Genomic DNA, 24230 nt, shown 5'->3' on the forward strand with positions numbered 1-24230 from the left:
TACATCAGAATATGGCTGTGTTCTCTTCTGGAAGGAGGGTGAGATTATTTATTTTTCACTGAACTATACGGTCTAATTCATGATCTTTTTTCTTATTATCTGTGAAATACTAGTTTTGATTTCCCAGTAAGTTTGATAAGTAGCCTTTTCTCCTGAGGCTTATCTGACAGGAACATGTCTTACTGGCCCCTTTACTCACATTACTGCAATGAAATTTTACAACAATCATAGGAAGGAGGTGTTATGCTGACTAGGGAAGAAACTGAGGATTGAAGAAATGAAGCAAAAAGATCAAGATCACACTGCTGGTTGCTTAATGATGTCAGAATTTGAACCGAAACCTATGCCTTCAACCACTACATTATGCTTCCTATCATATATACATTTTTTTTTTATCCTACATGATACACAATTTACAGAGGGACTAAAAGCAATTTATATTTAATTTAGAATACATCTGAATGTGTAATATATATTAGACTCCATGTTCAGCCTTACTGTTAACTCTTCTGCCTATGCCAGTCGATGAACTGGCTAGCCCACCTACTCACTCCAGTATTCTTGCCTGGGAAATCCCATGGACAGTGGAGCCTGGCGGGCTACAGTCCATGGGATCGCAAAGAGTTGGACATGACCTAGTGACTAAACAACAACAGGTCCCAGCCTAGGCTGCTCCAAATGAGACAGACAGCACATCATCCACTTGTGGCTAACCAAATGACTTTCCTTAAATAGAACAGTTGAGATTCTGAAACCTGAAGATAATTTTCATCCTCGAAATTTTTATCAATCTTACATTTCCCTTCTTACTGATAAAAACAATTTCCACTTAGCATTCTTAAGAGTATTTCTTTACAATATGGCCAAACCCTGCCGTGGTTTAGGACACTTTCACTAAAACTGTAAGCAGCCTGGTTCTTAGAATTCTGGGTCTGCCTCTAACTAGCTATATGACTCAGAGCCATTGCTTCTTTTGACCTCAGCTTCTGCATCTCCAACAAGGCAGTAACAAACAAGACTGATATTCACATGGAACACACCAACACATTCTGACAAAGTGCTCTCAGCCAACATCCCTTCTGCTTATGTTGGCAACAGCTTTCAGTGGTCAGTGTCTGTTCCATTCTGGTTATTATATACTTTGAATACTGTCCCATTAATTACAGTAATTACTGCATAGGACTGTTGTGAGAGTCACAGGCGTTAATAAATATGAAGCACATGTAGGAAGAGCTCCGTAACTGTAAGCTGTTATTCTTGGCCCCGATTAAATACATGTAACATATTAATCCCAAAGGGGAGTTCTATATACCACATTTTTAAAGTAGCAAATAAATGGTAACTCAAATTGATAGCAAATTCATATATAAAAAATGTAACAAGCAGTTAAGTACACCCCCCAAATCATGATTTTCCTTGTACTTCACACTCACCAGCTTTTTGAAAGGAAATATGTCATACATTATTCTACAATATTCCATGGAAGATTCGACTGAGCAAGTCCACAACGATTTAGATATGGGGGCCAATGGGATGATTCCTTGGGTCCTATTCTTCACGAGCATATCAAACTCGACATGTTGTCTGCATGACTCTGCCATGTAAGGGCAGTGATCCACGACAAACACTGTTTTATGAGATTCAGAAAAAATCTTCATCTTGTTTTAACCTGCAAAGGATAAAATATATTAGTCAAACATCTTATATATAACATTTAATCTCGTAAATTATTTCTAATGACTGTCTCTTTTCCTCAAGAAGATTTGGTAGGGAACATTAATAATCAGTATTCAATGAAATTTATCCAACAAAGAACAAGATTTAACGAGGTCATGACAAGAAAGTAACTATCAATTCAAGGGATGAACTACTCCATATTAACCTGTCATTCTACCGGAGGCAGGCAACATTGCAATCCATGCATACATTTTTGCTCTGGAATGCACTTAAACTTGTCAGAAGAAAATATTTTTACAAATAATTGAATCGTTTCTCTTACACAATATCAAACATAATAAACGACATGTACTCTTCAAATACACTTTTGATGATCACTGTTAATTGACATCAATTTCATATAAATCCCTAAACTTAAGTAAGTCAGTATTTGGGGTATTCCCTCCAAAAAAATCTCAAGACTTCTAAAGAAGGGTAGGGGGGGAGAAAGAATGAACTGGAAAGAGGAGTGACAACAAAGGGAAGTCCAAAACATAACAAACATCTCCTAAGATAACTGCATATCAGGTCTTCGCATTAGGATACGGACCTCAAATTCACGTTCTCCCCCTTAGCTTATGAAACACCACAGTAAATTTATCATGTAGAACAGAAAAACTTAGGTGCTACCATCACGCTGGTGAGGAGGAGGAACTTCAAGAACTTTTTCTTATAGCAACTCCCTTGCTTCGCTAAGAAAATCTTACACTGAATAGACAAGCCACATTCGAAAAGCACATGGTAAACAGAGCAAAAGTGCTCATCAAAACGAACTGACTTTTTACAATCTACCTATTTTCTTCTACTGCTTTCAAACGCATTTCCCCTTCATGCAAAAGTCTTCTTTGAGAAACCTAGACACACTCTGCTGGAAGGTGGGGGGTAGAAAGTACAAGGTGAGTGGATAGGGAAGACCTCACGATCGAGGTTCGCTTACTTTCGTGCCTGGTCCTGCAGTGAAAACGAACAGAGGCTATGGACCACAGCCTCTCTGGAAAAGGCTGCTGGCTGGGTGGGGAGGGTCAGCGCACAGTCAGGACTGACTGGTACCAAAGACAGGGGACTATGCTTTCCCCGCTCATCTCTTAGCACACCGGTCCTTCCCAGCCTTCCTAAATGCAGGAGCGCGCGCGCCTGCGCGTGAACACAAACACTCACACACTCGGACTGGCGCGTGCGCAAAGCACTCTTCGACAGCCCCGCCAAGCTGCCCTTCCCCCTCGGCGGGCCAGACGCCCAGGTCTCTAACAGGAAGAGGGCGGAGCCAAGAAAAAAAATGCCTCCGACCCTTAAGGTTTTCTACCCGCTAATTTTCCCAGTCACCCATTGGGAAGACTGATCCCGTCGACCTGAGAGCCTCCCCAACAGCACAGTACCAACCACAGCACCGGCTAAACCAGCCACGGCCCCCTAAGCGCAAGGGCCTCCCACTAGATCTCCCTGCTCCGTCTCTCCACCCAGCCCAGTTTCCCCTAGCAAAACTCGCGAGACTTTGAGAGAGGCCGAGCAAAAGCCTAAGTGTGGACTAGTGGGGAGGGACGTAAAGTGGCCCGCCCCTACTACTTGCGCATGTCAGCTAGAGGCCTCAAATAAATCGCGGAGGTCTGCCCGCCCCCCCGCCGTTACGCGAGGAAGGAAGTCTCGCGAGGTTAAAGCGCTTTGAGAGCGCTGGTCGGAGGCGGTCGCCGGGGGTTTTCTCCTTGCCAGTGATGGGGCTGAGCACCTGGAATCCCGGAGCCAGCCCTGCATTGCCTGTTGTGGGTTCTGCGTCTGCTCGCTGAGGAAGCTGAACAGGCGGGAGGAGTCTCTTCCCTTGGGTGCATAGGTCCCCGTTGGCAGAGGCTTTGAGTCCTAACCGCCACAGCTGACGGCTGCGAGGGATTGAGACCAGAGTAAGTGAAGTCAATCCAGGGAGACGAGCGCGCGTAGCGAGTCGTAGGCTTGCTTTCCCCTTTTGCACCACTTCTTGAACCGCCGGCTGCCGGTTCCTGGGCGCGGTACTTCCTGTTCTCAGCTCTGAGCACCTCTTTCCGGATCTCAGGTGCAGAAAGTTCGATGAAAAGCCTTGGCCCTAACCCGTGGGGACACACCTCTGTTCTCCGTTTTCTTCCTGCCTAACCCACCTGGCAGCTCACCGTTGGCGGGGCGGGGTGGGGGTGGTCTGCAGGGATGGAAGAGGGTTCCTTTTCAGGTTTCAATTTACCTCTTAGCGTAAGAACCATTCCCTTTCTTGAAACCACCCTTCAAGAAATATTACTCTTTTCCTAGTTCTCTTCGCGGATAACCAACTGTCTTTAAACTGCCTTCTGAAGAATCCTACCTTTTTCTTGGTTTTTATCTTACCTTTCTTCTGTATCCGATCTCAGATAATAGTACTGGTATCCATCCAGTTGTCCGCACTAGAAACCCAAGGCTCATCCTTGACTGTATTTCCGCTTGTATTGCACTGTGCTATTTCTTCTTTCAAAACCAGATGATTTCCCCACCATCCTCCTCCCCTGGTTACCATTCTGAAATACAAATCTGTTTATGTCAATCCTTTCTTGAAACTTTCTCAATAACCTTACCGCTGACAGAATTAAGTCCTATTTGTCAAGCGTATCACATAGAGCTTTTTACTGTCTGTCCCAATCCATTTTTACCTTTTCTGTTTTATATTGCCAGTACCTCAATATTCGTTCACGTCAGACTGCTGTTTGTCCAAACACGCCAAGCACTTTTACAGCTCTTTTGCCTTTGTATGTACTGTACCATCTGTCTTGAATGCTTCCTCTTCCTTTTTATAAAACCACCTCTCAAAATCTAATTCATAGACCATTGTCTTCTCAGGCTCCCCCAGATGATACTGATAGTACCACTGTTCTCCCAAAGCACTTGAAACAGTATTTCTACAGAACTTTTTAGATTGTATAACACTGTTTATTCAAGTATCTTGTCTCCTGCCAATTTGAGCTTGAGTCTGGAATCACATCTTATTTATCTTTGTAGCAAAAGTTGATTCATTGCTTGGCACATAGCAGGCATAATTTGTATTAATATAAACATGTGTATACTTATTTGTAATGTGTGTCTGCCTGCTTAGTTGTTCAGTTGTGTCCGACTCTTACTAGTCCCGTGGACTGTAGCCCCCCAGTCTCCTCTGTTTCTGAAAATTTCCAGGCAAGAATATTGGAGCAGATTGCCATTTCCTACTTCAGGGGAATCTTCCTGACCGAGGGATTGAACCCAAGTCTCCTGCATTGGCAGGTGTATTCTTTACCACTGAGCCACCTGGGAAGCCCCATTTATAATATAATAGTTCTGAAGTTTCATCATAGAAGTAGGAGTCCTTAGCATTCTCAAAAAATATAGAATTTTAGAGCCAGAGGAACCTTCTATATTAGTTTTAAAAACGCTGACCAGTTTTGAGTATGAGGAATTCTGTACCACTAATACACAAGTAATTGTATTTTTAATATCTGTTAGTTGAGATTGTGCATCGTGGCACGAAACTATTATGCTTTTACATGATTTTGTATTTTATTATTAGCAGTCTCTATTAAAAATGGTGGGATATATAGGTATGAGAGAAATATTTAGACTACAGACCATGCTTAATGCATCTACATCTGTGCCACCCTTCCAGTGATTCCTTGCCCATAGGTTAGAAATAACTGGTTTAGGTTAGATTAGTTTCTTCTTAAATTGTCATACTTGTTTGAACATACACGTATATGAACTTACATTTAGTCACAATTCCAAGGAAACATGTAATTAAAAAAAATAAAACTTCACCTGTGTCCTTGCTTTCAAATTCTGTTTCTTCTAACTTTAAAAATTCATTTTCTTCAAAAAGCTGCTTCATAAAACTCTAAATGTGTTCATTCCATTATTTTCAAGGACAGTGAAAAATTTTTGTGCTTTCAAATACAGTGATATGTGTGTGTGAGGTGCTTTTTAAAAGTACATAATTTATAATTTACATGTTTTCTTTCTTGATCTCTCTAAATTTCTGAGAAAACCATACTATGCCTTTCATTTTTGTACCTCCACGGGTGTCAGTTAACATTTTCTACAAACTAACTTTAGAGGCACCTGCCCAAACAATAAAAATTTTTAACCAAACTAGATTGTTGACATTTATAGACACATTATGTCAGTGGTCATAGTATTTCTCTGTGGTTCCAGCTATAAGATAATGGATTTGTGGATAAAGGAGAAAGAAGAGTGATTTTAATTTCTTTAAATTTTTCTTAACCAAAATCTAAAAGTAAACAGCTGGCAGTTTCTTTCTTGGGTGGGTGGTGGTTTCTCTTTTATCAGCAGCAGAATGTTCTGAACGCTCTGCCAGGAGTCTGACTGCAAATGTCTTTGGTTGGTAGAGTGGGCGAGAATGTGCTCAACATGGTGGGGTGGAGGGGAGTAGGGCCAGGAACTGCTTTGAAAAAATTTTACCTGTAATCTGAAGCTACCTGTAGAAGATAATGTAAGTAAGTACACTAGTTAAGTATGAGTAGTTAAGACACACACTTAAAAATAGATAAATTGAGAATATCTTTTTTTTTTTAATTGGAGTTTTTTTTTTTTTAAAACTTGTCGGAGAATGGGAAAACAAATCTTCCTCCCACTGCAGTTACCAACCAAAAGGGAGAGCTGTGGGAGGGAGAAAAAGCACAGTGGTTTCCAAAAATGTGGCAAAGTAAATGCATGTTATGAAATATTTTAAACTTTTCTGTGGTTTCACATACAGGAAATAAATATGCAGATTCTTAGAAATTTTATGTCACTGTTCATCTAAAATGCTAATAAAAGTATGCTTTTAATTACCTGCTTTTTATAATTCCTTACCCGGAATAGAATTGGGCTTTCCTGGTGACTCAGCTGGTAAAAAAATCTGCCTGCAAAGCAGGAGACCCAGGTTCAATCCCTGGGTTGGGAAGATCCCCTGGAGAAGGGAATGGCCACCACCTCCAGTATTCTTGCCTGGAGAATCCCATGGACAGAGGAGCCTGGCAGGCTGCAGTCCATGGGGTCACAAAGAGTCAGACACGACTGAGCAGCTAACACTTTCCCTGAATAAATAAGTTTTTATAGTTACAAAACAGATTTTAAATGTAGTTCATTTTGATAGGAGTATTTCATTATGCAATCTAGAGAATTTTTTTTTTTAAGTGGATGTTAATTATAGTTTCAAAAAGCCTAGTTGGTCTTGTTAAAAAACAAAATTCAACTGAGTGAACTTTAAAAATCTTTTTGGCTTTGTTCAACAATTCATGATTCAGGCAGCACCCCATCTAGCAGAAAGGAGTTCCAAGGAGCTGTACAAAATGAGACACTTTTATAGGAAAAGGAACAAGGAAGTTATACTAGCAAAAAGCAGGTTGGATGTGACAAGGTCACTTTCCTTTAGGGGATGGCAGGGGTCTGTCAGGCAAATGACCTCAGTGATTCCTGATTGAGTGGTTTAAGGTTCCATTTCTGGAAGAGGCCAAAACTGTAAGTTAAGTCTTGGTTTGGTGATGTGGGGCATAGCATAAGTGACTCCATTTGGGTGGGGCCTGTTTTCTTGTTTTTAACAGTCTTACAGATTAACTGTGATGACTGGTTAAAATAAGTGCTAGGCTTCCTATTGGTTATGAGGGAAGATATTAGAAATTTGTTATTTTTTCATCTTTGTTTATACTTCCACTTATTTTCTACTGCTGGTTTGAAATGCAGTTTATATAATATTTTGGAAGTCTCCTTGGTGGAGTAGCATCAAGGAATTTGCTTTGTTTTTCCACCCAGGAGACCACGGTAGTTTTTACATAGGTAGAAGCAGGCAGAGCCCTGGAGATCCATCTTGGCTGAACATCCTCTAGACTGGATCAGAAGTTCTCTTTCTGGTACTCGCTTAGCTCCTTCCTTGCTGCATGTTGCTGTCAGCTCCTTTCTGTTCAAGTCCTGAGTCTGTTTCCTTATTGATAAAATGGGGATAACAGTTATCCCAATGAGCAAGATTCAGTATAAGGTTGTATCCCTTAGGTTCAGAAAGCTACCAACAGTTGGAATCTAACAGCTGAGGCAGCATACTGATAAACAGATCCAGAAATAGAGAGCTCAGAAACATACCCATACATTTGCTGAGAAAACATACGACAGGTGTGGCATTAAACTTCAGTGGAGGAGGAATGTACTGTCCAAAAAATGGGAAATGGGACAATTGGTTGTCTCCATGAGAAAAAATATAATTAGATATCTTCCACACATGCAAATAAACAGCAAATCAACTAAAGATAAAGGCAAAACATTGGGGATAGGTAAGATTCTTTACTGTCTGAGCCATCAAGGAAGCCCGTATGTCTCCCTGTCTAACATGTTGTCAAGTTGGTAACCCCAGACACAGCTTAACTTTTTCATATTTCAGAAAGAAAGATTTATGATTATCTGAAAAGATTGCATCTAGATTCAGGGCTCTGTTTCAGTTAATCTACAGATTCCTTTGCCCAGAGGATTCTGAGAGTATGGCTTTTGGGGAGAGGGCAGCTTACTGAATTACACACAGTATACGTATTTGATCACCTGTCACCTCATCCTGTATGGGAACTTTAGTGCATTTTATTTGGAAACACATCCTAGCTATTGTTTGTAGATAACATGTTATTACAAAGCATAAGGAGGTTTCTTCTGATATTAGTCCCAACAGTGTCATTTACATGTTGGGACCACGGACTGTCAAGGTCCTCATACCTGAGTTCTGTTAAATCAAGATAAGCTTCTCTCAAATCTTTTACAGCTTTCTCTAGACTTTGCTTTTTTCTTTTGTTTCACCATCTGTTGCAACCAGTTATTTTTACTGTAAGACATTTTTTTCTGTTTTTAAATGTAATTTTACTCTAAAAAATCTGATGTTCTATAGTTAGTGGGATTGATGGGAGATACGGAGATATAGGGGCTTCCCTGGTGGCTCAGATGGCAAAGAATCTGCAACGCAGGAGACCCAGGTTCAGTCCCTGGGTCAGAAAGTGGATACCCACTCTGGTATTCTTGCCTGGAGAATCCCATGGACAGAGGAGGCTGGAGGGCTACAGGCTGTGGGGTCACAAAGAGTCAGACACAACTGAGCAGCTAACACTCATTCATAGAGATACAGTGACCCCCATATAAATAAGAAAGCTGTACTATTGCCTTGCTCTAATTTTAGGTAATTCCAGAAGGGCAGGGCCTTGTTGGAGGACATCTTAGATAGATTTTAATGACTGTCCTTTCGTGTTTTAACCTATAGGAAGCATTGGTTCCTTTAGTGGCCCTTTTGCTGTTGTATTATGAAGTGCCCTTATCTAAATCTCCTAAATCTTAGAAGACAAATCTTTTGGTTGTTATATCTAGTGAGACAGAAGTTGTATTAATTTCCAACTTAATTCTTAAAGCTCTCTGGAAATGTCTAGTCATATAAGTGAACATTTTATAAATTGGTAGTTTTACATTTTATTTTGATTAAATCTTTTTATTCAGCTTTGAACCTGTTTATAAATAACAGGACAATATACTCTCTGCTTCAGCTGTTGGGTACAACCAAGAATACTGTTTGAATTTTTTTTCATCTTTATTTAGTTTGCAATTTTGAATCTTTGCTAGGTATAATCTTAATGAAAGCCTGCTAAAATGGTGTGCTGTGTTGTATTTTCTTTCTTTCTTTTAAAATGTTACACAGTTAGGTTATTTAAATCTCTTGCTGCATTTTTCTGTATCTGAGGGGCTAACAATTAACCTAATGAGTCCCATGCGGTAGTATCTTAAAAATACCTATATTCTGTAGCAAATTCTGTCTTCCTATACTTGGTGAAAATTCTTAATTATAGCCCTTAACTTTGTTCTACACCTGAGTTTTAATTTAATTGCTATAGATCTGGCTTATGACATAGTAACATTACAAGGTAATTTTATTTTTTGAGAAAATCTTAAAGAAAGGGTGGCTTGTATATTAACAGAAAATAAGGCAAAACAGTAGAAAGAGAAAAATTCAAGAGTGATAAGTGTCAGAATGTTAAAGTTTTTGAGAGATTATTTTAAAATAAAAATTTTGTTTTGAGGTCTCAGCATATCAGTTGAAGAAGCTAACTATAGGTTGTGTTATGTTTTGTCTCCTAGTTTTTCAGCTCCTTTTATACATTTTAGTTATTGATTTTAACATACCAGAAGTTTCCCATAATGGCCAGTGTTGTTCTAAGTTAAAACTTTCTTTGCCATTTACTAAGGAAAGTGCGAGAGTTAGAATTATAAAGAATTTTTATATGAGAAGCTGAAGTTCGTCCAGAAGGAGGTTGATCCTTTAGCATAGCATGACACGTAGAGGCTGCTTTGGCTGGTTAGTGTACGTTTGTGGATGGTGTCTGAGGTCACCTGACCAAGCAGAGGCTAGGAAGGGTCATATGGTCAGAGACCTGACAGTCACCGACTGCAGAATACAAAATAATAAAATTACCTTTTTTCACAAATGGCAAGATAGGGATTGCCCTCATGAAGAGCGCAATTTCTATATAACATTCAGTTCAGTTGCTCAGTCTTGTCTGACTCTTTGCAACCCAATGAACTGCAGCACGCCAGACTTCTCTGTCCATCACCAACTCCTGGAGCTTGCTCAAACTCACGTCCATCGAGTCAGTGATGCCATCCAACCATCTCATCCTCCGTCGTCTCCTTTTCCTCCTGCCTTCAATCTTTCCCAGCATCGGGGTCTTTTCCAGTGAGTCAGTTCTTCCCATCAGGTGGCCAAAGTATTGGAGTTTCAACTTCAGCATCAGTCCTTCCAGTGATGAATATTCAGGATTGACTGATTTGATCGTCTTGCAGTCCAAGTCAAGAGTCTTCTCCAACACTGCAGTTCAAAAGCATCAGTTCTTCAGTGCACTAAAGAATCCGCCTACAAGGTGGGAGCCGCAGGAGACATGGGTTCGATCCCTGGGTTGAGAAGATCCCCTGCAGAAGGGAATGGCAACCCACTCCAGTATTCTTGCCTGAAGAATCCTATGGATAGAGGAGTCTATGTAACATAAAATGTATTTATTGAATACACTTTTGTCCCCACTGTATATTCAGGGTGTTTTAAATACATTCTGATTTTGTTCTCAAACTTTATCTATATATAAATGTGTGTATATAAATACATATGTGTATATATGTAACATAATTATATATATATATGTTGTGTATAATTTTTTGAATATTATAAATTCACTTGCAAGTTTGTTCCATCTGAACAGAATGAAAACCACAGGTGTTCTTAGATGTTTTTCTTCCTGAGACAGTGAACGATTCGGTAACAAATGTAGCTTAAGCATAATGTGTGTTAAAGTGGAACTAAAATAAGATTGATAGTCAGCTTTCTTTTGAATCTGTTTCTCATTTTTAATCTTATGTATTCCTTTAGAAATGAGTTGCACCATTGAGAAGGCACTTGCTGATGCTAAAGCCCTTGTTGAAAGATTGAGAGATCATGACGATGCAGCGGAATCTTTGATCGAGCAAACCACAGCTCTCAACAAGCGAGTAGAAGCTATGAAACAGGTTTGATTTTTTTTTTTCCCCTGTTGATTCCATTTTTAAAAGGCAGTCATTGACATTTATGTGTTACTTTTATTATAAACTTCTGCTTAACTAGTATTTTATTTTTAACGTTTTCTGAAGTTTAGAAGTAGCTTGACTTGTATGTTTTAGCTTACTTTAGATTGAAATATAATTTTGTCAAGGTCAACTGACTTGTATGTGTGTATATATATATATATATATATATCTATATATATATATCTTCTAAAACTTGTAGATTTGATCACTTAATTTCGTACAGTGATGCAGATTTGAGTTTGGAAAATACATGAATTTTTTTAGGTCTAAATATATTTGATAAAGACGAGATAGTGTCTTTTACTAATAGTGACACATATTTTGTTCTGTCTCCTATTTTTATACTGTAGAAATATTTTTATAGGAATATTTTGGGGGTGCTGTTTAATAATAAAATAGTTTTTGAAGATGATGCAAAGCAATATCTTGTTTTCACCTTTTGCAGTTACTGCATTTGTGTGTGTGTGCATGCTCAGTCGTGTCCAACTCTTTGTGACACCATGGACTATAGCCCACCAGGCTCCTCTGTCCATGGGATTTTCTGGGCAAGAATACTGGAGTGGGCTGCCATTTCCTCCTCCAGGGGATCTTCCCGACCCAGGGATTGAACTTGCGTTTCTTGCATTGGCAGGTGGATTCTTTACCACTGAGCCACCTGAGAAGCCCTATTCATTTATACTTGCTACCTTATTTTTCATTTACTGCTGCCAATTAAGGAAGAAATGAAAAGGGCTTCACTTCTTGTTATCCTTACCTTTATGTATAAGAACTTTCCAGTGGGCTATGAAGTTGAACTATTTTAAGCCCTCATTTGATTTTAACTTTAAGATTTTAACTTTAAGAGAACTATAGAATCTCTGAAACTACGATGGAAATCACTGTAGGAAAATATATATTTATAGCTTACTCTTGTGAAGCGCATCTCTTTTGTAAAAGGAAGCAGCAACCTGGGGGTACTGATTTTAACAAAGCTACTGAAAAAGTGAAGCAAGTTTACGTATTGGATTAGCCGAAAAGTTCATGTGGGTTTTTCCATGACATCTTATGGGAAAGCCTGAACTTTTTGGCCAGGCCCATATTTTGCTGCCCTAAACACATTACATACCTCCCTGTCTAGCTTGACTCATGCATTCCAGTGAACATACATATCTTGTATTGAGTTGTAAAAAAGGGGAGGAGGTTGACAAGCAGAGTTAAGAACCATACCATAAAATTTACCCCATTTTTTAATTTTTTTGGCTGCACCACATGGCATGCTGGATCTTAGTTCCCCAACCACAAAACGAACCCACATCTGCTGGAAGCGTGGAGTTTTAACCACTGGGCCACCAAGGAAGTCCCCTACAATTTACCCTTTTGAAGGGTGCAGTTGATTGAACTTTAGTATATTCACGTGCTCTGCAACCATAATCACTGTCAAAGTTTTCAAGTTTCATCTGTGTTCTAGTATGTATCAGTACTTCATTCCTTTTTATTGCTAAATATTAATAATATTCATTGTAAGGGTATAGCACCTTGTGTTTTTCTATTCATTGATTGATGAACATTTGGATTGTTTTTCTTCTGGGGCAATTATGTATAATACTGCTGTGAGTATTTGTGTATACATTTCTATGTGGACATCTGTTTTCAGTTTTCTTGGGTATATACCTAGCTGTAGAATAGAATGGTCTTATACCTCTATGTTTAACTTTTTGAGGATCTGCCTGTCTGTTTTCCAAAACAGCTACGTCATTTTACATTCCCATCAAGAATATATAGGCGTTAGCAGTTTCTGCACATCCTCTGTTAAACTCGTTATTACTTGCTTTTTGATTAAGGTCATCCTAGTGGCTGTCATGTGCTATCTCCTTGTTATATTGAGCTGTGTTTCCTTAATGACTAACGATGTTAAGTATCTTTCATGTGTTTATTGACCATTGTGTATCATCTTTAGAGAAATGTCTCTTCAAATCCTTTGCGCATTTTTTTCAGCTTTATTGAGATATACTTGATGTACAGCACTGTGTAAGTTTAAGGTAAACAGTACACATGTATATATTGTGGAACCGTTACCTACTAACCATGAGGTAGGTTAGTACTTCTGTCACCTCACAGAGTTACTGTATGTAATTACTGTATGTGGTGAGAATATGTAAGATGTAGTCTCTTGACAAATTCCAAATATATGATATAGTACTGTTAACTTCAGACACCATGATGTCCATTGCATCCTCAGAACTTGGTTATTTGCCCATTTTTTAATTGGGTTCTTTTTATTGTCGAGCTGTAAGAATTCTTTATGAAATGTACACACATACATACACCTATGTAAGATACATATTTTCAAATGTATTCTCTTACATCTTGAAAAAAAATCTTTTCATTAGTATCAAGAAGAAATTCAAGAACTTAATGAAGTTGCAAGACATCGGCCACGGTCCACATTAGTTATGGGAATCCAGCAAGAAAACAGACAAATCAGAGAATTGCAACAAGAGAACAAAGGCAAGCTGTTTATCACTGTGTATAGCATCTCAAACGTGAGCTTTGATCTCCAACTGCACTGTTGAATTCGGATCAGTTAATATTCTTTAAATGGGAAAATAGCCAGTTAAAGTTACTTTTTCTAGTCCATTATGCTTCAATTACATATATCTCTCTTTATCCTATCCTACATATGAATATCTGTCTACCTTACTTGGAATCATCTTAGGCTCTCACCATCAATATCCATTTGTACCACTGAAATTATTACCTGTCAAAGAACTCAGTTTCATTCTCTGCAGTCCCACCGCTTTGGCCCCTAGCTTAGGTGTTTATAGTCTCCGGCCTGAAGTATCCTCATTGGTCTCCTTGATTTCAGTCCCTTTCCGCTCCAGTCCATCTTCAGCACAGTCATCAGATTGATTTTACAAAAACATATCTGGTCATGTTGTTCTTTTGCTTAAGAACCCTCACTGTGTACTATTTCCTTATCCAGAGGCCTTCAAAGCTGACTCTAAGCCTTCTTTTTCATATTCTTCCCATACCTACCTTCTCCATGAGACCTTTGCTCTTGCCACCCTGAACAAGTTCCCAAACATACCATCCACTTTCATGCCTCCCTGCTTAGAATGCCCTGTCCTTTATTTTTCAACTGAAGGAATGTACGTTCACCTCACTACTATACTTCTGTGAAGCCTACACCAATTTTTCCTCACAGACTTTTTATATGTATTAGGGTAGAGCTCCTCTCTGCACTTAACCACATTGTGTTATAATTATTTATGTTTTGTTTTCTCCACTAGACTCTGAACTTTATGGCCTTTTGGTATTCCTAATATAGAGCATGATCTGACACTCAGTTGTTGTTCAGTAAATAGTTGTTAAAGTGAGTCTCAAAAAATGAGCTTAAAATGGTTATTTTGAAAACTAATAAAGGACTCCATTTGGTGTCCTTTATTTCCATATGGCTAGATTTTTGTACCTCATGTTTTCTTTATGAAATACCCCCTTTATAAGTTGCTTTTTAAAAAATGTAATGTGGAAGAGAATACATTGTGCATCTTAAACTCAAGTTTAAATAAAATATACTGTTACTCTTGATAGAATTACGTACATCCCTGGAAGAACATCAATCTGCCTTGGAACTTATAATGAGCAAGTATCGAGAACAAATGTTTAGATTGCTAATGGCTAGCAAAAAAGATGATCCAGGAATAATAATGAAGTTAAAAGAGCAACACACTAAGGTAATCCCATTCTGTAAATATAATTTGAAAAAAGGACAATCAATTAACTTGTGTTCAGATTTTTAAAAAATCACAGGTGTCTTACATGATATTGAATACTTCTCTTTTTGACGTTTTCTTCTTTTCCTTATTTTTTTCATGTTATGTGTCATTTTCTGTTTGATTTAGTCTTCAAACTCCCATTCTTCCCTAGTACTAGCTTATAATAGATATTAAAAAGTAAACATTATTTGGGAAATAAAGGTAAGTGTATTCAATTCAATTTATTCAAAATTATAATGTTACCTGCTTCAAAGAAATACTTCTTCTAACTTGTATATTGGTATATGTTGCAAAAACGAAACTTAAATGTCCAAAAACCTTTTTAAAAATCCGAGAACAGCTAAAGTTAGATTCGTTTTTCAAGACTGTCTTCTGAATGAGGCTAATTCATCCAGACTATAGTTACTCCTGATTATTAATGGAAGCACCAAGGGGTGGGGGGGAGGAAAAGAAACAATATACCATATATATTGCCTTCCCAACCATCCCATCCTCCATCACATACCACTCAACATCATTTTTAGAGACAGAGCTGAACTGGCTATAAATCAATGTTGTTTCTGCAGTTCATCTTACTAGTTGTGATCCCTGTATTTGCTAGCAGCTGCTGTAAAAAGATAAAATAGTCCTTTACCATTTACATTTTATTTTAAACTGATTTTTAACTGCTGGTGTAAAAAATATTAGAATAGATTGTGACTACGAGGCCATTATCTCTATTGGATAATGATGAGCTAACTATTTTTTACTAGTTATAACGAGTGTTATTTAAGAAGTATTGACTGTTATAACGTATTTTTATCTTTCTCAATTATTAAAACACTTTTTAGATTCTTTAAAATATTTCTTCCATCTTGGTGATTTTAGGTACTTTTTATTATTAATTCTACTAAAAATAAATACCTAGTAAATTGCTTTAACATGTAAATTCAACTTTCCATAATAAGGAAGTTAGTAATAGCTCTTGTGTCAAATAGTATAATAATAAATTAACAAATGTGGTTTTAATATTATCTAATTATGCTATTTATCTCCTAACTAAGAGGAACCATGGATAGTTAAGTGGCATCTTTTGAGTATAAAATGTATCTATTGTTAAAATCATTATAAAAACATTTTATAAAAAAAATTTTATTTTGAATATATAATTTAAGAGGTTTTTTTAAGGTACAAATATGAACTGACTTAAAATTATTGGTAAAATAAGTATGTTCTTGAGACATTCCAAAAGACCCTTGTGTTTAACAACCTAACAAATTTTTTAAGATCTACAGAGAATACTCTGGCAAGCGAGCGCTTAAGAATAAGATGCTGAAGCTAGCTAGTCCCTCGTGGTAGTAGCTATGTCAGAAGCAAATGTTTTCTAAAACACATTAGATTTTACCATTCAATACAGCTGTTTTACTAATTAGCAAGTTAAACATGTCTTAAGATAGCTGTAAGCCATCCTTTTTCATTATGCAGATGAAATTCTTCTTCTAAGTGCTGATTCTTGCCTTCCATGAAATAACAGTTCAGTTACTTGTTATTAATTTTAACTAATACATATTAATGTTTGTGATTTTGATTTTTCCCAAAAAGGAGACGCTTTGATTCAAACAAATATTTATTAACACTTGCACTGGCTTAGTTATCATAATGAGATGAATGACTAAGTTTTATTATTCTACCATAGGACCTTTCAGTGCATTGGAAGATACAGATACAAACATGATTATCTAACATAAGGTAGGATGTGATGAATCCTAAATAGAGATCTGGATTACTGCTGGAGTACTAGAGGAAGCAAGATTAGTTCTCACGAGGAGAATCTGGGAAAGTGGCAAGGAAAGGTAGCAAATCCATCTAAATCTAACCTCGAATTAATTTGGGGGCTTGACAAGCAGAAATGGGTGAGCACAGAAACTTGCATGATAAGTATGAGCTTCCAGGATATGTTTAGGTACTAGTGCTCTGATACCCCTAAACACAAAAATAATTTTATGACACATTTTTGGGTAAAACACAGAGTTCCACTTAACAGCATTTTGGAGGAAGAGGCTCTGTTGAGACTACTGTAACAGAATTCTGCCCTCACCTAGAAGTTTTTTGAGCACACATTTAAAAGCCAATAAAAAGTTGGAGGAGAACTCATTTTCATTCAAACACTCATTTTTACATTATTTTTGAACTACTACCTTTTTGGAAATCTTAAAAAAACAAACATTTCCAACAGTTGGCTAACTCGCATGAACTAACACTCATTCAGTTTTTAAATTACGGATATTGTCCGTATTAACATTATAATGACTCTGTACTACAGATTGACATGGTGCATCGTAACAGCTCCGAAGGATTCTTCCTTGGTGCATCTCGACACATCCTTGAAGCACCTCAACATGGACTGGAGAGGAGGCACTTGGAAGCAAATAAGAATGTACACTAAATAAAACAGTCAACTTTGGGGGTGTGGATGGAGGGGGGGAGGGGCATTTAAAAAGTTCTTTTACATTGAATTCTCCCAAATTAAATCAGCAAATAAATGAAATTGCTTTTAAAAAACACTATGCTTTTGATAGCCTTGTAAAAATTCTCAGGTTAGAAACTTTAAATCTGTCATGAATTCGCTGTGTATTGCATTATACATAGCCTGTTAGGTAATTGCAGGCTTTAAAGGTTCTTTGGGCCAGCCTTTCATTTTGTTATTCTAGTTAACTGTAGCTGCAAAATTTTAGGAAGCTTCAAATGGTTGTCTTCTTTCTGAACATCAAAGACATTTTCTTGACAGTTATTTTAATCTGACTTTGTAAAAATTTTGTTTAGTCCAACAATTAAATGAACTGTTTTAATTCAGATTTTCCATAGTTTATAGTCCTTTAATTTGCATTCACAATAAAATAAAATTACGTTTGTTTAGGTGTTACAATTAAGTATAGTAGCAACCTCTCCATTGTGTCTGTTGTGTTTTGTCTTTTTTTCCCTCAAATGCAATTTCAAGAGAGTGCAAAGATTTTGTTGCTAGCATTTCTTGCTTTTAAAACATTTTGAAAGCACAGGTCTTGCCCTATTGTGCCTTTTAAGAGATCTATGATACTTCCCTAAAGATCTTATTGTAATAAGTGGATCATCCAGGAGCCAGGCCTGTAAAAATACCCTTCTGTTTGTATTGAGGTTTTTTTTCTTATGATGGTTTTGTTAGAACAGACTGTCCTGAAAAAAGTAGTTTCTTGTTTTCTTCCGTTTTAGAGGCAAATGATTATTTGTTTCCTTGTAGTTGCTATAAGACATTAAATCATAAACTGAGAAAGCTGTTGGTATTCAAAATTTTTGCTCATTATCCTTATCTGACTTGCTGCTGAAGTTACCTGTACTTGACTTGCTTTTAAATGTTAGGCTCGCTTTATGGTAGGAGGGATTGTAATTATTTTTTTAAAATTGTTATAGGACATGACAGTTGCTTGTCTTGATATCATTCTTACCATCATAGTCTAATCCAGAGCTGTCTAATAGAACTTTCTGTAGTGATGGAAATGTTCTTTATCTGTGCTATTCAAATTGGAAGCCGCCAGCCACATGTGGCTATTAAATGTCAGCAGTGCAACTGAGGGGCTGAATTGTTAATTTCTTAAAATGTATTTGACTTCAGGTAATTTCAATTTAAATAGCACTGTACTGTACAGTGTAGTTTATTTTGCCTTCTTCCTGTGTACTAGCTTTGTATAGATTATATTAAAATAATATAAGGATCTGTATTTTTGTTACTTAAGATATTAAACGTGTGGTTTACTAAAGATATTCCTATTTGTTGTCTGTTTGAATATTTATATTCCTTCCACAGTTTACTAGTGTTGTAGGTTTTGAGGGGTCTTGTTCAAATCTTTTTTTCCAAATAGAGTATATACAACTGTTTAAGAGACTGAATGTTTACGTGGGAAACTATTAACTTCTATATTTAAGTTTTGGCCTTAGTATAACAAAGTAACCCTCAGTTGCCAGTGAACAATGGTCTATAGAAGTTATTCATTCAAAAAAGTATTAGTCTTGTGTCCCTGCTGATTATAAACAACAGAGAAATTATAAAACCTTTTGTCCATCTCTTTCATTGACTGTAAGCTCTTTGTAATCAGAGAACATTTTTGTTAAGAAATGTTCATATTCCTCTCACCTAGCATAGTGCCTGCACACCATACGTGTGCAAAAAAGAATAATAAAAGTAGAACTCTGTTCATTTTATTCAATACTTATTATTTACTCAATACTTATCATCTATTATATACCTAACATTAAATAATAGAGAAATACAAGCAGTGTATAGGTCCTGCTGTCAGTGAGGATTATAGTCTGGAAAAGATTCTAGATTAAATTGAGATCAGTTTTTAGGATGGATACCATAGAATATATTTATAAATCATGAAGACTTCAGGAAGGAATAGATATTGAATATATATCGTTCCCATTAGTTTGGTCATGGGGCATGTAGGTACGAAAAAGAAAATGTTGCTGATCATTTGTGGTGAGAGGTTTGTGAAATGAGTATTCTTTCTATTCGTGGGTTTAGATACATTGTGCTGCTTATCCTTAATCCTAGTCCTAACAGAAATCTGACTTCACAAGGACATTTATTGTCAGTCAACAGTCTTGTAAATATCTGTTTAATATATTACATTTATGTTAAATGGCAGTGTAAAGGTATTAACATTCATATCAAGTAGTAATGCAGATTTTATAAAAAGAGGTTTTTTTTTTAAAGTGTTTCATTGATTTACAGCTTCCATCTCCTTTTTTTTTTTAGGAATTACAAGCACATGTTGACCAGATAACTGAAATGGCAGCAGTCATGAGGAAAGCCATTGAAATTGATGAGCAACAGGGTTGCAAGGAACAGGAACGAATATTTCAACTTGAAGTAAGTTTTAAATTGCACATGTAGGTGAAAACTATTTGTACAAAGATTTATGCCAGAAAATATATCTCACTTTAAAATATATACTTTCTGGGATGCTAGTAATGTTCTTTTTCCTAATCTGGGTACTAGTTATTTGAGAATATAATGCAAGACCATTTATATAGTAATATAGGAGTCTAAGATCAGTAGTAAACTTATACCAGTCATTGAGAAAATTGACTTTTTTGGATTCTGTGTTGCTTCTGTTATTAGGTGAATATAATTCTTCAGCTTAGTAATTTGTTAAAAATATCTCTTTTTTTATTAGAGATCACAATGATGAAGAGGGAGAATTTTTTTTAATCCACAAATAATATTCTTCGGCCACTTGTATTTTTCTAGGGATATAAAAACTTTCTTACCACCTGAAGGCTCAGATGGTAAAGAATCCGCCTGCAATGCAGGAAACCTGGGTTCAGTCCCTGGGTCGGAAGATCCACTGGAGAAGGGAATGGCAACCCACTCCAGTATTCTTGCCTGGAAAATCCCATGGACAGAGAGCCCCGAGGGCTACAGTCCACGGGGTCGCAAAGAATCAGACACGACTGAGCAACTAACACTTCACATAAAAGTTTTTATCGCATCTGTCCTTTATTTTGTGGTAGCAAAAGCACAAGTCATTGTTGACTAGCTCAAATTGGTAGAAGAGGTGACCTTTATAATTTTAAGACCTTCATTTTGAAATCATGGTAGAGAAATTGGTTATAGGGGACCAAAAATGATTTTTCTAACTGTACAAAGTTCTCTCTTTGTAACTAAGGCAAGCAAACTTTCTCAGTAAAAGGCCAGATAATAAATCTTTTCAGCTTTGAAAACCAGGCAGTCTGTGTTGTAGGTACTCAGCTCTGCCACTGAAACAAAAAAGCAGCCATAAACACACAAAATAAGATTGGACTCAACTGTGTTCCAGTACAGTTTAATTTACAATAACAGGCCTCAAGCCCGGCCATAGTTTGCTGATGCCTGCTTTATACCATTGAAACTTCTAAGACCAAAGACAAAGCTGTAGAGAATAAATTATAATAGTTATTTTTAAATGTCTAAAAATTTCTAACAGTAGTTCAGTTCAGTCGCTCAGTCATGTCCAACTCTTTGTGACCCCATGGACTTACAGTAACTAATCTAAAAGATAAGGGCAAAGTTGTTTACCAGTGCTCAATCTGGTCGCTTACTTACCTTCTTAAAAAACACCACTATCTATTCAGCCAGCCTGCTGCTGTTAAATCCCCACAAGGAAAGCAAACCAGGCTTGCCCTTCATTCCGTGCTATCATGGAAAATAATAAAAGTACTGAAGTACTAAGAGGTGTTAGCCCCAGTGTATTATTCACAGACTTTCTGAGTTTACACAAATAAAAATCTAGATGTTATCTTCTTCATCTGTGTTGTTGTTTAGTCGCTCGGTCGTGTCCGACGCTTTTGAGACCCCATGGACTGTAGCCCACTGGGCTCATCTATCCATGGAATTCTCCAGGCAAGAATACTGGAGTGGGTTGCCATTTCCCACTCCAGAGGATCTTCCCAACCCAGGGATCAAAACCCACGTTTCCTGCATTGCAGGCAGATTCCGTACCACTGAGCCACCAGGGAAACTCCTCCTCATCTATATGTATTGTGTTGTAAAATAAGGCAGTTTCTGAAGTTCTGTAATTAAAGCTGCATAAATAAAAAGCCTTCACAGTGGTGGGAGACACTGAACACATAATTCCTACCTCTTTAAAAAACTGTTCTCTGGATTCAAGTTGTCAGCTTCAGCAGCATATATCATTTAATACAGGGTTCCCTGACCTCCAAGATCCACTGCCTGCTGAACTGAGGTGGAGCTGATGTAATAATAATGGAAATAAAGGGCACAATAAATGTAATGCACTTGAATCATCCTGAAACCAACTCCTTCCCTCCTCCCACCCCCGGCCTCCAGCCTGTGGAAAAATTGTCTTCCATGAGAGTGGTCCCTGGTGGCAAGGAGGTTGGGGACCCACTGATTTAATACATTTCTGCCAATTACAGTACTTGCTTTTATTTTATTTATCATACCTTCATATGTTTGGTTTTTCTTAAGATAACGTTTTTACTATTATAGCCACCGTGCTGACTGCTTCTTTTTGTTTGCTTTCTTATAGCAAGAAAATAAAGGCTTGAGAGAGATTCTTCAAATAACTCGAGAATCATTCTTGAACCTTAGGAAAGAGGATGTGTCAGAAAGTACGTCTTTGTCAGCATTAGTAACCAGTAGTGACCTCAGTCTGAGGAAGAGCTGAAGAGCTTTTTAAGTCTGTGAACCTCTTACAAGGTTCCAACACACTCACTGGGACTTGCTTGTTAAGTGAATGAATTAACAGCAAAATCCATCTCAAGTTACCCTTTGTTTTGTTTTTTCTATAATATGTATAGTGCACTGGCAAGGACATTTAAAGGATAGCAATGAAAAAATACATAGTTAATGGTCATAGACTTTACTCCAAAATATAATTGAAAAGTAGAAATTAAGCCTTTGTTAATTGGTGAACAAAGTTTTTGTAATTTTTTGTAATTTTTATAATTACAAAATTTTAATTACAAGAATTTTGTCATTCTGTCAATTAAGTGTAATTGGCAGAATTAAAAGATTTTCACAGCAACTACTGCACGTAACGAGCTTTCAGCAGTGCTGTTGGCTTTGGTTGACATTTAGATAAACATGAATATTCCCAACAAATATGGAATTCATAAAAAAATCCCAATTTTAATATACAGATATTGCCACAGTATTGTGAATGGAAAAATCATCATACTAAATTATATTCTTCCTATTTGGTGAAAGTTAACAAATAGCTTATGTACCATGAGACTTCAGCTTTAATGATTGCCTGTCTACCTTCTCATTAATTTAAATTTTTGTCAAATAAAGTTCAGTTTAAAAGGCTGCTAGGAATGTTTTATATGCACCATAAATAAAAGAGGTAATTTAATTTGAGCTCATTTATCATAATAATGAGCTGACACTTGTCCATGACTTGCTTAAGTACATGAGATATCATTTCAGGAATGAAAGAGAAGGAATACTACTTTCTAAGAAAGAAGAGCTTATAAGAGACATATTTAGTAGGTTAAACTACTTCTTTGAATAAGTTTTGGTTCTAAATCAGTAATGAAGATGAGATTTTTCTCTTCTCTGGTTGATCTTTAAGGATATTAGGTAGCTCATTTAGCTAACAGTTGAAATGTTTGATACAGCAAGCTAGGTATGGTAATTTCACAGTAAATTGGGGATTGCTCTGCCTCAGAACCTTTTTTTTTTAAGTAATTACTCTTAACATACGGAAACAGTAAATTAAAATTAAATTTTTTTCTAGGTCTAAAGTTCCATCTGGTTTTCATAAACATAAGCAAAAGATATTTCTTGTAACCTTTCAGTCAAAGGGTTGGGGAGTACCAGGGGAGGAGGGGGGAAATCTGGATTTATAAGTATTTGTTTTATTTTTTACAAAATATATGTCCAATATATGTTTTTAAAAGCCACTAGAAATAGAAATGTGCTGACATCAGTCAAAATCTAAATTTTTCATATTTTGTGGTGATTATAGAAGAAAAGGTAAGAATGTCAAATACCATTAAATATACTGTACTCATTTATATTGAATATATATTAAAATATGCATGATAGAACATTCTACTTTGGAGTGTATAATTTGTTAAAGTAATAATTACATGGTGACTTTTATGTATAATTTCATATATGGTAAAATTCAAAAGTGCTTTTCACTTTGGAATTTTTTTATCTTAAGTTTGCAGTAGTTGAGGGGACTGATTGAATAGAAAATGGCTAATGGGCCCAAACTAAACAGATTTATTTTCTCATTCAGAGGCCTTGATTGGTATTTTATAAGTAAGTAATAAATTTTATTTTTAAACTTTTCTGTTGGTTTTTGGGAAAGTATCCTGTAATTTGATGGTTTTTATCCCAAGTCAGAATTAAAATAAGCTACACAATTGAGATTAAGTCTGAGGCAATTTGTTGGGGCAGCTCTGTTATAAACATTACTTGACAAATAATTATTTTTGTAAACAAATAGGTTGAATTAATTTATTCTTGGTCTTCTTACTTGGATATTATTTTAAGAACTTGGTGTTTAAAAACATGTACTTTATTATATAGCAACAGTGTTCTATCCCATACTTTTTTGTTTTTTAAGCAGAACCCTTAAATTTATGTCTGCGACTATGTACTGCTAGGAACCTATTTTATCAATAAAGATGAGTGATTAAAATTGG

General features: G+C 36.7%; 2 protein-coding genes across 5 annotated transcripts in view; one reads left to right on the plus strand and one right to left on the minus strand.

Annotated features, from left to right (window-relative positions):
• INTS13 (integrator complex subunit 13) overlaps positions 1 to 4865 on the minus strand; it is a 29840-nt gene extending 24975 nt beyond the window's left edge. Inside the window, exons 1-2 of one of the 2 annotated variants that reach the window (XM_061125165.1) lie at positions 4060 to 4865; positions 1434 to 1669 (exon numbers count right to left, since the gene is read on the minus strand). In XM_061125165.1, the coding sequence (XP_060981148.1) occupies positions 1434 to 1658 (225 nt within the window). In that variant the 5' untranslated portion in view covers positions 1659 to 1669; positions 4060 to 4865. Of the gene's footprint in view, positions 1 to 1433; positions 1670 to 2653; positions 3183 to 4059 lie in introns of those variants that run through there. The other variant, XM_061125164.1, reaches the window with a different exon arrangement.
• FGFR1OP2 (FGFR1 oncogene partner 2) lies at positions 3341 to 24230 on the plus strand. Of its 3 annotated transcripts, XM_061125166.1 has the most exons (7): positions 3341 to 3608; positions 11105 to 11241; positions 13668 to 13785; positions 14869 to 15011; positions 17356 to 17469; positions 19825 to 19938; positions 22100 to 24230. In XM_061125166.1, the coding sequence occupies exons 2-7, from the start codon at positions 11107 to 11109 to the stop codon at positions 22235 to 22237; spliced, it is 762 nt and encodes a 253-aa protein (XP_060981149.1). In that variant the 5' UTR covers positions 3341 to 3608; positions 11105 to 11106; the 3' UTR covers positions 22238 to 24230. The 3 variants fall into 3 exon arrangements, with proteins under 3 accessions (XP_060981149.1, XP_060981151.1, XP_060981150.1); XM_061125167.1 differs by lacking the exon at positions 17356 to 17469 and having other exon boundaries at positions 3345 to 3608; XM_061125168.1 differs by lacking the exons at positions 19825 to 19938; positions 22100 to 24230 and having other exon boundaries at positions 3343 to 3608; positions 17356 to 17478.

This window comes from Dama dama, chromosome 22 (assembly GCF_033118175.1).
Source record: "Dama dama isolate Ldn47 chromosome 22, ASM3311817v1, whole genome shotgun sequence".
Lineage (NCBI taxonomy): Eukaryota > Metazoa > Chordata > Mammalia > Artiodactyla > Cervidae > Dama > Dama dama.

What these genes read in the sequence shown, in the direction of transcription:
- FGFR1OP2 (XM_061125166.1), top strand. Translation starts at nt 11,107, where the DNA reads ATGAGTTGCACCATTGAGAAGGCACTTGCTGATGCTAAAGCCCTTGTT. An exon ending in ATTGCAACAAGAGAACAAAG is followed by an intron (nt 13,786 to 14,868) that starts GCAAGCTGTTTA and finishes TACTCTTGATAG; the next exon opens with AATTACGTACATCCCTGGAA. An exon ending in AACGAATATTTCAACTTGAA is followed by an intron (nt 19,939 to 22,099) that starts GTAAGTTTTAAA and finishes GCTTTCTTATAG; the next exon opens with CAAGAAAATAAAGGCTTGAG.